General features: G+C 45.3%; 1 protein-coding gene across 9 annotated transcripts in view; it reads right to left on the bottom strand.

The window, feature by feature from the left end:
• IFT43 (intraflagellar transport 43) overlaps window positions 1–13,208 on the bottom strand; it is an 84,228-nt gene that overhangs the window by 45,286 nt on the left and 25,734 nt on the right. For 8 of the 9 annotated variants that reach the window (XM_003987852.6, XM_045060290.1, XM_019833336.3 and 5 more), the window contains one exon: window positions 9,599–9,663. In XM_003987852.6, the coding sequence (XP_003987901.1) occupies window positions 9,599–9,663 (65 nt within the window). Of the gene's footprint in view, window positions 1–9,598; window positions 9,664–10,708; window positions 10,766–13,208 lie in introns of all 9 variants that reach the window. The other variant, XR_006599821.1, reaches the window with a different exon arrangement.

Raw genomic sequence — 13,208 nt, 5'->3', positions numbered from 1 at the left:
CTGGGTTTGCTGTGACTGAGGACCGCACTTCTAATCCGTTTTGTTTTTCTTGAAAAACTAAATAAACAATATTATGTTTACTGATGAAAATCTGAAGGTCAAGGATTAAGATCTTTTACTTCGGTAGACCGAGGGATACTTGGTCTCTTTTTAATTACTGTCTAAAACTCACTCACCAATCAACTGTGTACTGAGCACCTAAATGTGCCAGGCACTACAAGACTCAGAAGCAAAAAATATAGGCAAAGTCTCTTGTAAAGTAACTGTTTACTAGTTACTACTAATGCGAAGGCAGAGGCAGCTGCAGCTCTCTCACAGTTCAGTAAAAGAGAAAAACTCAAAATAAACAGAGAATGAGCAAGAGCCATGGGGGGTAAAACATTACCCGGCAAAGTGTTTGATGTACTACCCTTCCAACTTTCCTACAGGTTTGAAACTTTTTGAAATAAAGACTGGAGGGAGCAAGGAGGCAGGATTATGAACTGTATTTCAGGCAGCCAGATAATCGGCAAGAGAAAGTTCTTTATACAAGAAGTTTTGTTAAGAGGAAATTGGAGAATCACCACTTGACATCCTTCGATTGAAATCATGGCTCTAGGCAACGATCCCCAAAGGACACCGTGGCCTCTAGGTGGGAGTCTGGTGGGCAATGTGAAATGCGGGGCACGCCCCTGACCCCGCTGATCAATTGCAGCCTCGTGTCACATGGACCGCCCGCACACCTGCTCCTCTCATGCCTGCCCGTGCCTTCGGATGTGATGTCGCAGTGTGGGCACAGCACCACTTGCCAAGCATTCCTGCCAAAACAGTGAGCCTGGATCTAACCTGCAGTTAATCTAGATCTAACTATCAGCTTCACAAGGAACATGAAGGACAGAGGAGCAAGCTAAACACCATGAGCAGGAAGCAATGAGCCAAATCCTGAAGGTGGGACATTCTATGAGACAAGTCTCCCCCGCCCCCCCAAAAGAAATCAATGGCATGGGGGATAAAAGGGAGGTGGGGGGCATGTCGCAGAATGCAAGGAAGACTAAAGACATCTGGTAACTAGATATAAGGTGTAGACCTTGATTTGCCTTCTTACAATACAACTGTAAAACAACATCTTTGAGACAATGGAAATATCTGAGTATATGAGATGGCATTAAGGAATCATTTTGAATTTCGAAAAACATGATAATGGGATGGCAGTTAATAAACAAAAACAGTCCTTATCACTTAATAAAAATTACCTGCAGCAGGAGAGGAAGGAGGGAGGGGAAACAATGACATTCTTTCTATGTTGTCAAGCTTCTCTAATCATCCTTGACCTCGTAGACGATAAAAGATTTTTCACACCCGTATGTGTACCTTCTTAAGACTAAATAACTACATCATATATACATCCATATGCATATATCGACATAAAACCCAGTACTATATATGTGTGTGTGTGTGTGTGTGTACATGGATATACATATATACATATGTATATGTATTACATATGTATATGTATACATATGTATATATGTATATATACATATATATACATATATATGTGTGTATATATATATGTATATATGTGTGTATATATATACATCTATATATGTGTATATATATACATATATATATATATATTTCCTTCATCTTTCTCAAAACTTAAAATACTTAAAACTCGGGGTGCCTGGGTGGCTCAGTCCGTTAAGCATCTGACTTTGGCTCAGGTCATGATCTCACGGTTTGTGGGTTCCGGCCCTGCATCAGGCTCGCTGCTGTCAGCACAGAGCCTGCTTTGGATCCTCTGTCCCCCGCCCCTCCCTCCCTCTCAAAAATAAATAAACATTTAAAAAAAAAACCACTTAAAACTGTCACTTTAGTGGAAAACTGAGGTGACAGACAAGACTGCTCATGGTTACACGCGACCAGCCTCAGGGCCCTGGCAACTCTGGGTCTGGCCCAGAGGCAGAGCACAAGCACCTGGGCACACCTGTGCTCCCAGTGCAGCCCAGGGCACACCAGTGGTGAAATTCCAGCTAACCTACCCTCCAGGCTAAGAAACTGACTTCTGTGGGACTAGAAAGCCTGTTACGATGCTGGTGTGAGAGGACAAAACGTGTTTGCAACTGTGCTTATAGACCTAGGTGCCCGGCAGCTCTGAGTTTTTGCCTTTCACACTTTTGTAGCCTAATAAGAATGAACTATTCCCTGCTAACACGACGGTAGAGAGACTCCGGTATGGCAATGACACAGAGAGAGAGAGGACAGAAGCCCTTTAGTATTCTTGGAACATCTATGCCATTAAAAAGAGAGAGAGAGAGAGAGGGAGAGAGAGAGAGAGAGAGGGAGGGAAGGAGGAGGGAAGGGGGCAACCTCAGGACCAGCACTCGGCTGTTCTCCCGCCATCTTGATGCCCTTGACGCGTGCAGATGGTGTGGAAGGGCTGGCACCAGAACAGCCCAGGAGAAGGAATGAGCGGCCAATGGAGATTTATGTGAGGAGAGTGAGATGGACAAGGTAAAATTGTCAGGAGGAGTTGTTAGAAAGTAAAATATATTGTGACAATTCCACTCCTGCCGTTCATCAATAAACTGACAGATCATTTAGTGTCAATTAGGAGTGATAGATGGACAAGTCCCCATGATCCTGGGCCAAAATTAATGGCTGGGAGGGAGAGGGTGATTGAAAATGACGGCTGACATTGAGAGCAAAGTCCTGAAAGTCCCTGAGGGGCCATTACTTGCCTCATTCCCTTGCAGATCAATGCAGGGACAAACCCAAAAACAGACACTTTGAGACAAAACTTAATCACTCTACCTTTCCTTCCTCTCTTTACCAAGTCCGGTTGCCTCTTGTTCAGCTCTGTTCTCCATGGCCAAGTCAGCGACCCACAGGCCATGAGGGCCCCACCTCAGGCAACTTCAGAGCCCAGGACAGCCTGGCTCCAAGATGGAATCTTCGGCACGGCTGTGACTGTGGTGCCGGGAGAAGGGAAAGGTAGTGATCCCAGGTCCCATGGAATTCCTGAATACAGCCCTTTCCTGTGGCTCAGGAGTGAGCACATGAGTTCCGGCACCAACATCTCGAGCCAGTGTGGTGGTTGACGCACGGTCTGCTCTCTACCTTGGGCGGTGTTGACGCAAATAAAATAATCCCAGAAATTCGTATCCCTCGACTATGAGCTCCCGGATCGTGTCTGGAAATAGGTCTTCTACTTCCCACTGGCAACAACAGAGCTGTAGACCTCTGTCAGCCTCACTTTCCTCCTCCTTCCCTTGTAGAGGGATATCTACCTTAGAGAATGGAGCCTACCCAAGAGAGTCGGTGTAATGCACATATAAGGGGCAGCTATGGACTGAATGTTTGTGTCCCCCCCACAAATTCACATGTTGAAACCCTAATCTCTATCGTGACAGTGTTTGAAGGTGGGGCTTTTGGGAGCTAATCAGAGTCAGATGAAGTCATGAGGGTAGAGCCCCCAGGAAGGGATTGGTACTCTTATAAAATGAGGAGAAACACAAGACCTGCCTCTCTCTGTGTGTACACACCGAGGAAGGCCACGTAAGGATATATCCAGAAACAGGGCCCTCAGTGAGGACCAGACCATGCTGGCAACTTGATCTCAGACTTCTAGCCTCCAGAACTAGAAATAAACGCGAGAAATAAACGTGTGCTGTTTAAGCCACCCGGTCAAGGGCATTCTGTTCTAGCAGCCTGAACTGAGTCCATGCCATTATTATTATCCTTTCAGAAGAACTTAAGTCGAGTATTTCCAGTGTGAATTTTCTACTCTAAGCAGACTGACGGTAAGGTTACTGCCCCCCCCCCCCAACACTTCTGCCTACATGTCCTTGAACTACAGTGCTCTCCTCCCGATCCTCTTTGTGCGTGAGCATCCACCCAGTGAGACCCCTATCTCCTCTGCAAGGGACCCTGACCACTGTGATTACTCTCTTCTCTGAGGTCACATCACCAGTGTTAGCCAGTCTGTTTCTCACTTGCGATGTGCTCCTTTCACCATTTTCGTGAATGAAAATGCCTGACCCTTCAATTTGAACAGAAGCTCTAGCAGGGCAGGGGGCACTCTGTACTCCCTGGGGTGCCCTGCAGGAGCACGAGCCCCTGTTTTCCGACCCGAACAGGCAGCTCCTCAATGTAGCCCGAGAACGGCCTCTCTCACCCTTAGTCGGTGCCCATCCTCTTCCTGCCTCACATCTACTCCGCCTGCCTCCCGAGACCAGCTCTCCTTTGCTCCAGTGAACTCAACAGTGTGCCTTTCTACTTTGAAAAAAGAAGAAAACCAAGAGGCCAATCCAAAATGAACTTCCCCCAATTCCCTACTCCCTGAATTCTTCTTGATCGCTTACCCAACTTTTCCAAGCTCCCTATCTTGGAGGAAAAACGTCCTCGCCTCCTTCTGTCCAAGGTTAATTAATCTCTCTTGGAAGGTCCTATCCTTCCAAGGATCTGCTTGGTCAAATCCCTATTTCACCTGCAGTCACTCTTTCCCCACGTATTACACACATCGTTCTCAACACAAACCACTCCCAAATACTGTCCCATTATCTCCTTTCTTTCTCAGGGAAGGAGACCAGATCACCATTTCCCGCCTCAATTCCTTTTCAGCCCATCATCTGGCTTCTGCCCCAGTGCAAATCACAGTACCACTTTTTCAAAGGTCCCTAGTAACCTCCAAACAGCCAAATCCAAGGCTCCATCCTTAACTTCTACTTGCGTAGATGATCCAAGTTGCACCTCTCTTTTGACCTCCCTTCCAGACTCCCAAACTGTGGAAATTATCTATGTGGACCACCACCAGCCTACAAATCAGGTTTCTCCTGCATTCCCTATCTGACGGCACCACTACCCAACCAGCCATCAAAGCGAGGCGCCTTGTGGTGACCCTCCCCTCTCCCTCCTTTGCCCTACCTCCAACCAATGGCACGTCCGTGAACTCTATCTCCGAAACGTCTCCAAAGCTCCTCTCCTCTCCGTGCTCACACCAGTGCCCTAGTCCAGCTCTTATCATCCTTCATACAGTCTAGTACCTTCCCCAAAGCGGTTCCAACCTTTCAGACCTCCACTTTCCACACTGATAGCAGAGTGGCTCGATCTGATAGCAAAAACACTGATGCGATCACTCATAAGTTCAATACACAGTCACTGAGCACTTATTATGGACCGGCACTATTCGAGGTACTGGGCATAGGTAAATCAGTGTGTGTCTCCTCTCAAGAAGTTTACATCACAGTAGAGAGAAAAAGGTAACATATGCACGTGTACGCAAACACACACACGCACATGTATGCATATATGTCACATGCTGACACATAAAGCAAGAGATGGGAACACAGAGTGACCAGCATGCTACTTTATATAAAGTGAGGTCAGGTAGAGCCTTGTAAGCCACGGTAAAAGCTTTGTGATGTACTTTGACTATGGGGAATACCACTGGAGAGTTCTCAACAGACGTGAAATGATCTCACTTATGTTTTAAAAAAGTCACTCTGCCTCCGTAGAGATAAGACGGAGGGAGGCAAGGATGAAGGGAGGAGACCAGTCAGGACGTTCTCACTTGAGTCAATGCTAAAAATGACGGTGACTGTAGCCAAGCACTGGCAGGACACACAGCAGATGTATTTCATCTGTAGACCTGAGCCAGTTTGCTGACAGACTGAACATGAGTTGAGACCAAGAGAAGGGTCCAAGAGGATTCCAAAGTTTATGGCCTGGGAAATGGGGAAGAGAAGACTCACCATTTACGGAGATGTGAGGGAAACTCTGGGAGGTACAGGTTAGGGGATGGGATGGAAGGGGTGGCAATTAAGAGGACTGATTCAGACGTGCTATGACTGAGTTGTGTCCTCAAGTAGAAACATTATGTGGATAGCTGGATGTTCAGGGAAAGGCCTGAAGGGATATATATTTTGAAGTCGTCACTGTGAAGGGGATAGTAAAACTCCCGAGACTGGGTTGAGATCGTGCAAGAGTGAGGGTTGACGCCGAAGAGAGGAGGCTCGAGGAGGAGGCTGGGCCCCCCAGCAGCTTCAGGACTAGGCCACAGACCAAGGAGCCACGCGAGACAATACTTTGAGAAGTAATATACGAAATGGAAAAGCATCTTTTTCCAAGAGCAAGCTGATCTGATCTGGAAAAATCTTTAATACGTACATTGATACATTCACTTCATAGATCCGTTTTTGAGATCCTCTTTTGTTCTCGAAGGAGCAGATACAGGATTTGTCTCATCTCCATACTTCAAAATAAATTCCAGCTATTACAAGCACTAAAATCCCCTAATAGCTTAGAAAAATGGGGCTACCCTCTAAGACTCTCACTAATACTGCCACGTTACCTTCTTGTTCTCTGTTAGCACTGAAAAGTAGTGCTGTGTTCCATAAGGCAAAGAGCGTGGCATTTACTGGCATACGAACAGACAGAAAGTCCACCGGAACAGAGTAACAGGTCCACAAGGAGACTCAGGTACAATGATGGAGAATATGATAAAGATGCTTCTAAATTCCCTGGAGAAAGATGCATTTTTAAATAAATGGCGGGGGGGGGGGGCAATAGCCACTTCAAAAAAGATTAAACCCCGGGGGCGCCTGGGTGGCGCAGTCGGTTAAGCGTCCGACTTCAGCCAGGTCACGATCTCACGGTCCGTGAGTTCGAGCCCCGCGTCGGGCTCTGGGCTGATGGCTCAGAGCCTGGAGCCTGTTTCCGATTCTGTGTCTCCCTCTCTCTCTGCCCCTCCCCCGTTCATGCTCTGTCTCTCTCTGTCGCAAAAATAAATAAACGTTGAAAAAAAAAAATTAAAAAAAAAAAAAAAAAAGATTAAACCTGAATCCATGCTTTATATCGTAGGCTAGAATTAATTCCAAACAGATCAGAGATCTGAATTTTTGAAATGAAAGGGTGTGGCTGTGTTCTGGTAAGACATGATCTATGAAAACTGGCAGCTAGCCTGTGGGTCAAAGTTTGCTGAATCCTAATGTATAGAAACAAAGAAGAATAAATTAAAATTGCATGTGTGTGTGTTTAATTCTGCAAAAGAAAGAAAAAGACAAGATAGGAAGGACAGACCAGAAACTAATACAGAGGTTACTGGATGGGGTGGATGGGAATGAGGAGGAGGGAATAAGGATGGGAGTGAGGCGTCTCTGAGTACGTGTTTCTATGCCACTTTGATATGATAAGAAGTATACAAAATCACCTGTTCTTGCCCGAAACCGACAATTTGAACCTAACCATGAGGAACCAATCAGAGAAAACCAGAATGTATGACATTCTGTAAGAAACTGGCCTGGATTCCTCAAAAAAGTCTGGGAGAGCGGGGGAGGAATTGGAATTATTTCAGATCAAGAGAGAGATTTTAGAGAAGATAAATTTATCTTTAACTGCACTTATCCGGATAGATTTAAATAAAAATGATTTTAGATAAAGAGGTAGAACGACTCAACGCAATGTGTGAACTCTGACTGGATCCTGGAGCTATAAAAGACATTTGGGGACAACTGGGTAAATTTAAATGTAAACTATATACTAACTGTTAATTCATTATGAAATTACTTGGATGTGATAATCATACTGTGATTATCTGGAGAATGTCCTTAATCTTGAGAGATGCATGCTGAAGTATTTAGAGGTGAAATGTCATGATGTCTGCAACTTGTTTTCAAATGATTCAGAGGGGGAAACGTGTGTGTGTGTGTGTGTGTGTGTGTGTGTGTGTGTGTGTAAATGAAGGGAGGAAAAGAATTAGAAAAATATATACTTTGAAGGCAACAAGTGCTGAAGGAAATTTCTCGACAAGAGTAACGTCTGGGGGGCCTGGGGTGCTCAGTCAGTTAAGCAACTGGCTCTTGATTTTGGTTCTGGTCACGATCTTACAGTTTGTGACATCCAGCCCCACACTGGGCTCTGTGCCGATGGCACAGAGCCTGCTTGGGATTCTCTGTCTCCCTCTCTCTCTGCCCCTCCTGCGTTCTCTCTCTCTCCCTCTCAAAAATAAATAAATAACCTTAAAAAAAAAAGTAATGTCTGTGTTTCAAGAAAAAGAAATTCCTTTTCCAAGTATATCTCAAATAGTTAAACTTGAAAGCTGGCCATCCTGCTGGTGTAGTAAATATTTTTTTTCTGGTTTACTTCCCATCAAAGACTTAGTGCAAGGAATTAGAGACCAAAGTGGTTTGTAATCCTGCAATTACTAACCAGCCATTCCATTCTGTTTAGAAAGTTACTTTAAGAACACAGAATGAGGGTCAAAAGGTACAAACTTCCAGTTATATAATGACTTAAGTCATGAAGATGGAATGTAAGCGTGGTGACTACAGTTAATAATACTGTATTGCAGGGGGCGCCTGGGTAGTTAAACGTCCAACTTCGGCTCAGGTCATGATCTCACGGTCTGTGGGTTCAAGCCCCGCGTGGGGCTCTGTGCTGACGGCTCGGAGCCTGGAGCCTGCTTCAGATTCTGTGTCTCCCTCTCTCTCTGCCCCTCCCCTGCTCACATGGTGTGTGTGTGTCTCTCTCTCAAAAATAAATAAACATTAAAATATATATACTGTATTGTATATTTGAAAGTTGCCAAGAGAGTGGATCTTAAAAGTTTTCAGCACGAGAAAAAAAAACTTTTGTAACTATGTATGGTGACAAATGTTAACTTGTACGTTGTGATCATGTAGCAATAGATACAAATAGCGAATCATTATGCTGTTTACCTGAAACCAATATAAGGTGTGTCGATTATATCTCCATTTAAAAAAAATTTTTTTTAATATTTTATCTATTTTTGAGAGAGAGCGTGAGCAGGGGAAGGACAGCGAGAGAGGGAAACGGAGGATCTGAGGCCGGCTCTGTGCTGATAGCAGCTAGCAACTCACGAACTGCGAGATCGTGACCTGAGCTGAACTCAGATGCTCAACCGACTGAGTCACCCAGGCGCCCCCCTCCATTTTTTAAGAAAAGAACACAGAGGGGCGCCTGGGCGGCTCAGATGGTTGAGCGTCCGACTTCGGCTCGGGTCATGATCTTGCGGCTCGTGAGTTCGAGCCCCGCGTCGGGCTCTGTGCTACCAGCTCAGAGCCTGGAGCCTGCTTCAGATTCTGTCTCCCTCTCTCTCTGTCCCTCCCCCGCTCTCTCACTCTCTCAAAAATAAATAAACATTTAAAACAAAACAAATGAAATAAAACAAAAAGAACACAGAATGCCACATATGGATGAACTTTGAAAACGTCAAGCCAAGTGAAAAGTCAGTCACAGAGGACCACATGATGTACGATTCCATTTATGCAAAATGTCCAGAACAGGCAAGTCACAGAGATAGAAAGCAGAATGGTGGCTGCCTAGGGTTGGGGATGTTGGGGGGCGGAGGGCATGGGAAATAACTCTAATGGGTACCAGGTTTCTTTAAAGGGGCAGGTGATGAAAATGTTCTAAAATTGACTGAGGTGCTGGTAGCACAACTCTGTTAAAGGCACCAGGAAGGACTGAATTGTCCATTTTAAATGGGTGAATTACATGGAATTGGAATTACACCTCAATCAGGTTGTTATAAAAACTGAAAGAAAAAACCCACAAGAGCAAAATGCCCACCTCCACCCTCATGAGCTGCTGCACTTACTTTGAAGCCTTCGTGGAATCATCTGCCCAGCCTCCTTGCCTGCGCGGCGGCTTGGGAGGGGGAGCCTAAAAGGGAAGGAGAAGCCAAAATAACAGTCGCTCACCATTGACATTCAAGCATGCAGTGGATGAGGTTAAGGCCACCTAAACCAATATTCTGCCTATCGAAATCTTTCAAATAAAAATACGGTAGCCTTTCTAATTTACTTTCAAAATCTGGGTGCTTTCATGCCCTTCTGTGGGTATGTAAAAAAGCAAGATCTATAGGGCAATTTGGCAAAGCTTAGTGAAAGCCTTAGAAGTACTTCATACTTTTTAAGCCAGTGATTCTAATCCAAGGAATTTATTCCAAAGAAAGAATCAGAGAGAGAGAGAGAGAGAGAGAGAGAGAGAGAGAGAGAGAGACCTAGTGTCATTTCTGAATCGAAAAAAATTCAAAACCAAAATAGACAGCAATAAGAAATGAAGTAAATCATGGAATACACACATGAAGATACTATGTAATAATGAAGAACATGGTAAAAAAGGATACTTAATGATATGAGAATATTCAGTATATATTAACTCTTAAAAAACATGTTGCAGGGGCGCCTGGGTGGCTCAGTCGGTTAAGTGTCCGCTTTTGGCTCAGGTCATGATCTCACGGTTGGTGGGTTCGAGCCTTGCGTCAGGCTCTGTGCTGACAGCTCAGAGCCTGGAACCTGCTTCGGATTCTGTGCCTCCCTCTCTCTCTGCCCCTCCCCTGCTAGAACTCTGTCTCTCTCTCAAAAAGAAATAAACCTTAAAAAAATTAAAAACAAACAAACATGTTGCAGAACAGTACATATATGCTTCCAATTTGGTGAAAAAACTATTAATACGTAATATCAAGTGTCTAATGAGCTATATAATACACGAGTGAGAGAGGACCCCAGTGACAGAATTACGGACAATTTTTAATTTCCTTCTTTGTGTTGTTGTCCATTTTCTGTTTTTTTTCTTTACAATCACTTTATCTTTTATAAATTGAAAGGTAATAAAAAAAGATGTAAAACAGAGGTTTGCTTAAAAAACATAAACTAAACTCGCAGGATAAAAATCTACTCAGCTTATTTGAGGAAGAAGGATTCACCTGCAAAGGATGCATTCAGGAACCCAAGTGTGGGCATTCTGGTCCAGCACATCTCAACTGGAAATACCAAGGGAACATCAAGCAATCCACTGAGTCAATCAAGGTGGATAAAACAGCAATGAGAACATTTCCTATTTTCAATTGCCCAGCATTCTCCTAGGATTGTTTTTTGAAATATCAACTTCCTTTTTCTAAGAACTGCATATACTTATAACTGTTGCTCTCAGTCTAAGGAGATACTTTGATGAATGACTAAAAACATAGGGTGGCCAACTTTTTCAATATTTCTCATTCTGCGGGCCACACAGTCTCTGTTGCAGCTCTTCGATTCTGACACTGTAGGGCAATAAACAGCCACAGACAATAAGTAAGCAAACAGGTGTCACTGTGTTCCAATAAAACTTTATAAAAGCAAGCAGCAGTCAAATTTAGCAGGAAGGATGTGGTTTTGTAGAACCTTAGACTAAAATGTGTCATTGCAACATCCTTTAAATTTATCACTTAAAGCCTAGCTTGTAACTTAAAAAAATTTCTTTTTAATGTTTGTTTATTTTTGAGAGAGAGGGGCAGAGCACGATCAGGAGAGGGGCAGAGAGAGGGAGACAGAATCTGAAGCAGGCTATAGGCTCTGAGCTGTCAGCACAGAGCCGACATGGGGCTTGAGCTGAAATCAGATGGTCAACTGACTGAGCCACCCAGGCTCCCCCTAACTTGTAACTTTTTAAGAAAACATCTCTCAATGTGCCAAAATACCTTTATACTTTTGATGTTTTATTTTGCACCAAGATATACTTTCTTTCTGGCTTTTCTAGTAGCACCCCAGCCTGCCAAGGACATGCTCCATCTTGATACCAGGGTGAGCCAGAACCTTCCGGAAATGACTGAGAAGAAACCAAGCCCTAAAATGCCTCTATCCAACTCAGCTCCCAGGACATGCTAGGTGCCACGTTAGAGAAAACGAACTTGACTTTTCTAAGCTAGAGGCAGGTAATGGAGCTATCTGGGGGACTCTGTTAGAAATGACAAAAATGCAGAAGTGGAAAACAAGCTACTGTCTGTCTCTATCAGGGGGGAAATCCCAATCCAAAGAAGATGTAGCAAGGAGATGCCCACCACTGCTCCCCAGTCCACACATCCTTGTCTGGTGTCCCTGCTACCCACACCCACCCACCCCTGGGCCAGAAGGGGAAGCCTCTACTCCACAACCCTACTTCCCTCAGACACTGGATGAACCAGGGGACCAATCGATTCCTCTGTCCCAGGAATCCAGAACCGAAGCTCAGAGGTTAAGTTGTTTCGAAAGCAGGAGCTGTCGAAGGACCAGCTACCTGGAAGCGGAATAGCCCCAAACTACCACAAACCAAACTTGCATATAGGCAGAAACCAACAACCCTGTCTGGCTGAGCTTCTACTGTGTGTAAGGCACTGTGCTGGGGACACTTGAAATGTTAAAGAGAACCAGACTGAACCACAGGGGGCCCCCTTGAGGATGTTTTAAACGAGTCTGGCCTACAGGCCGTCTTCCCTGTACTTCTGCAGGTAACACTCCCTACTTCCTTACCCAAGGATAGGACCATCTTGCGAGAATGAACATTCCTGAATTTGGAGGTGACAGACCCATAGCCACGTGTTGTGTTTTGCCAGACAGTGGGTTTTTTTGTGTGTTTTGGTTTGTAAATTTAAATTAATATTTAAAAAACTGGGAGATCTGCACACAAAATCCGGCTTCTCCTGAAAAACTCTAAGGTCCAGTAGCTCTGGGGCTGAGATCATAGTGGCCCCTGTGGACAAGACCGGCGCATTCCAGTTGGCCACAGTCCCCACCCGCCCTCTCTGTCTCCTTCCTGCTAAAGTCAAGTGCAGCTGCCCTCTGTTACTACTGCTCTTGTGCTGTTCTTCCTCTTGCAGTGCAGAATCCTCTCTCTGTTCCTACGTCTGATGGAAAATGAAAGCCAGGTCAGGTGTTTTGAGAAAGACAGGCCTGAGCATATCTCTCGGCTGGAAGTGTGAGCTTATCTTACAAGTTCCGGATGCGCACCGAAGGAGTGCCCGCATCTTACCCCTAGCCCCACTTCACTCAGCGAGAACACCTGCCCGGCCCACGCTGTCACGCGTGCAAGTGACCCCGGAGCTACGGCCTCAGAGCTGGCATCCTCTGCTCTCTTCTCTTCGCTCTGGATGTTGGGAAGCACAGAATGAACCAAGTCAGATCCAGGGCGCCACAAGGTCACGGTGCCCGAGTCCCCCTGGCACTCTCCCAGTGCCGTGAGATGCTGAGAGTGGGCGAGAAGGGAGCGAACTTGGGTCGCACTGGCAGGGTTCCGCCACTTGCCTCCTGGTCCCGGCGGTTTTCCACTGTGGGGTGACAACGGCGACAGAGGGAGCAGAGACTGAACTGGGAAGGGGCTCTGGGAGATCAGACGGCTCGGAAAAGGGGCACCAGCAGCCTATACTTCCGTCAAAATGCGCTCCTTTGAGTAACTGCTAAACGGCCAGACTA

Source organism: Felis catus, chromosome B3, assembly GCF_018350175.1.
Source record: "Felis catus isolate Fca126 chromosome B3, F.catus_Fca126_mat1.0, whole genome shotgun sequence".
Classification (NCBI taxonomy): domain Eukaryota; kingdom Metazoa; phylum Chordata; class Mammalia; order Carnivora; family Felidae; genus Felis; species Felis catus.
This window is presented reverse-complemented; position numbering and strand designations above follow the sequence as displayed.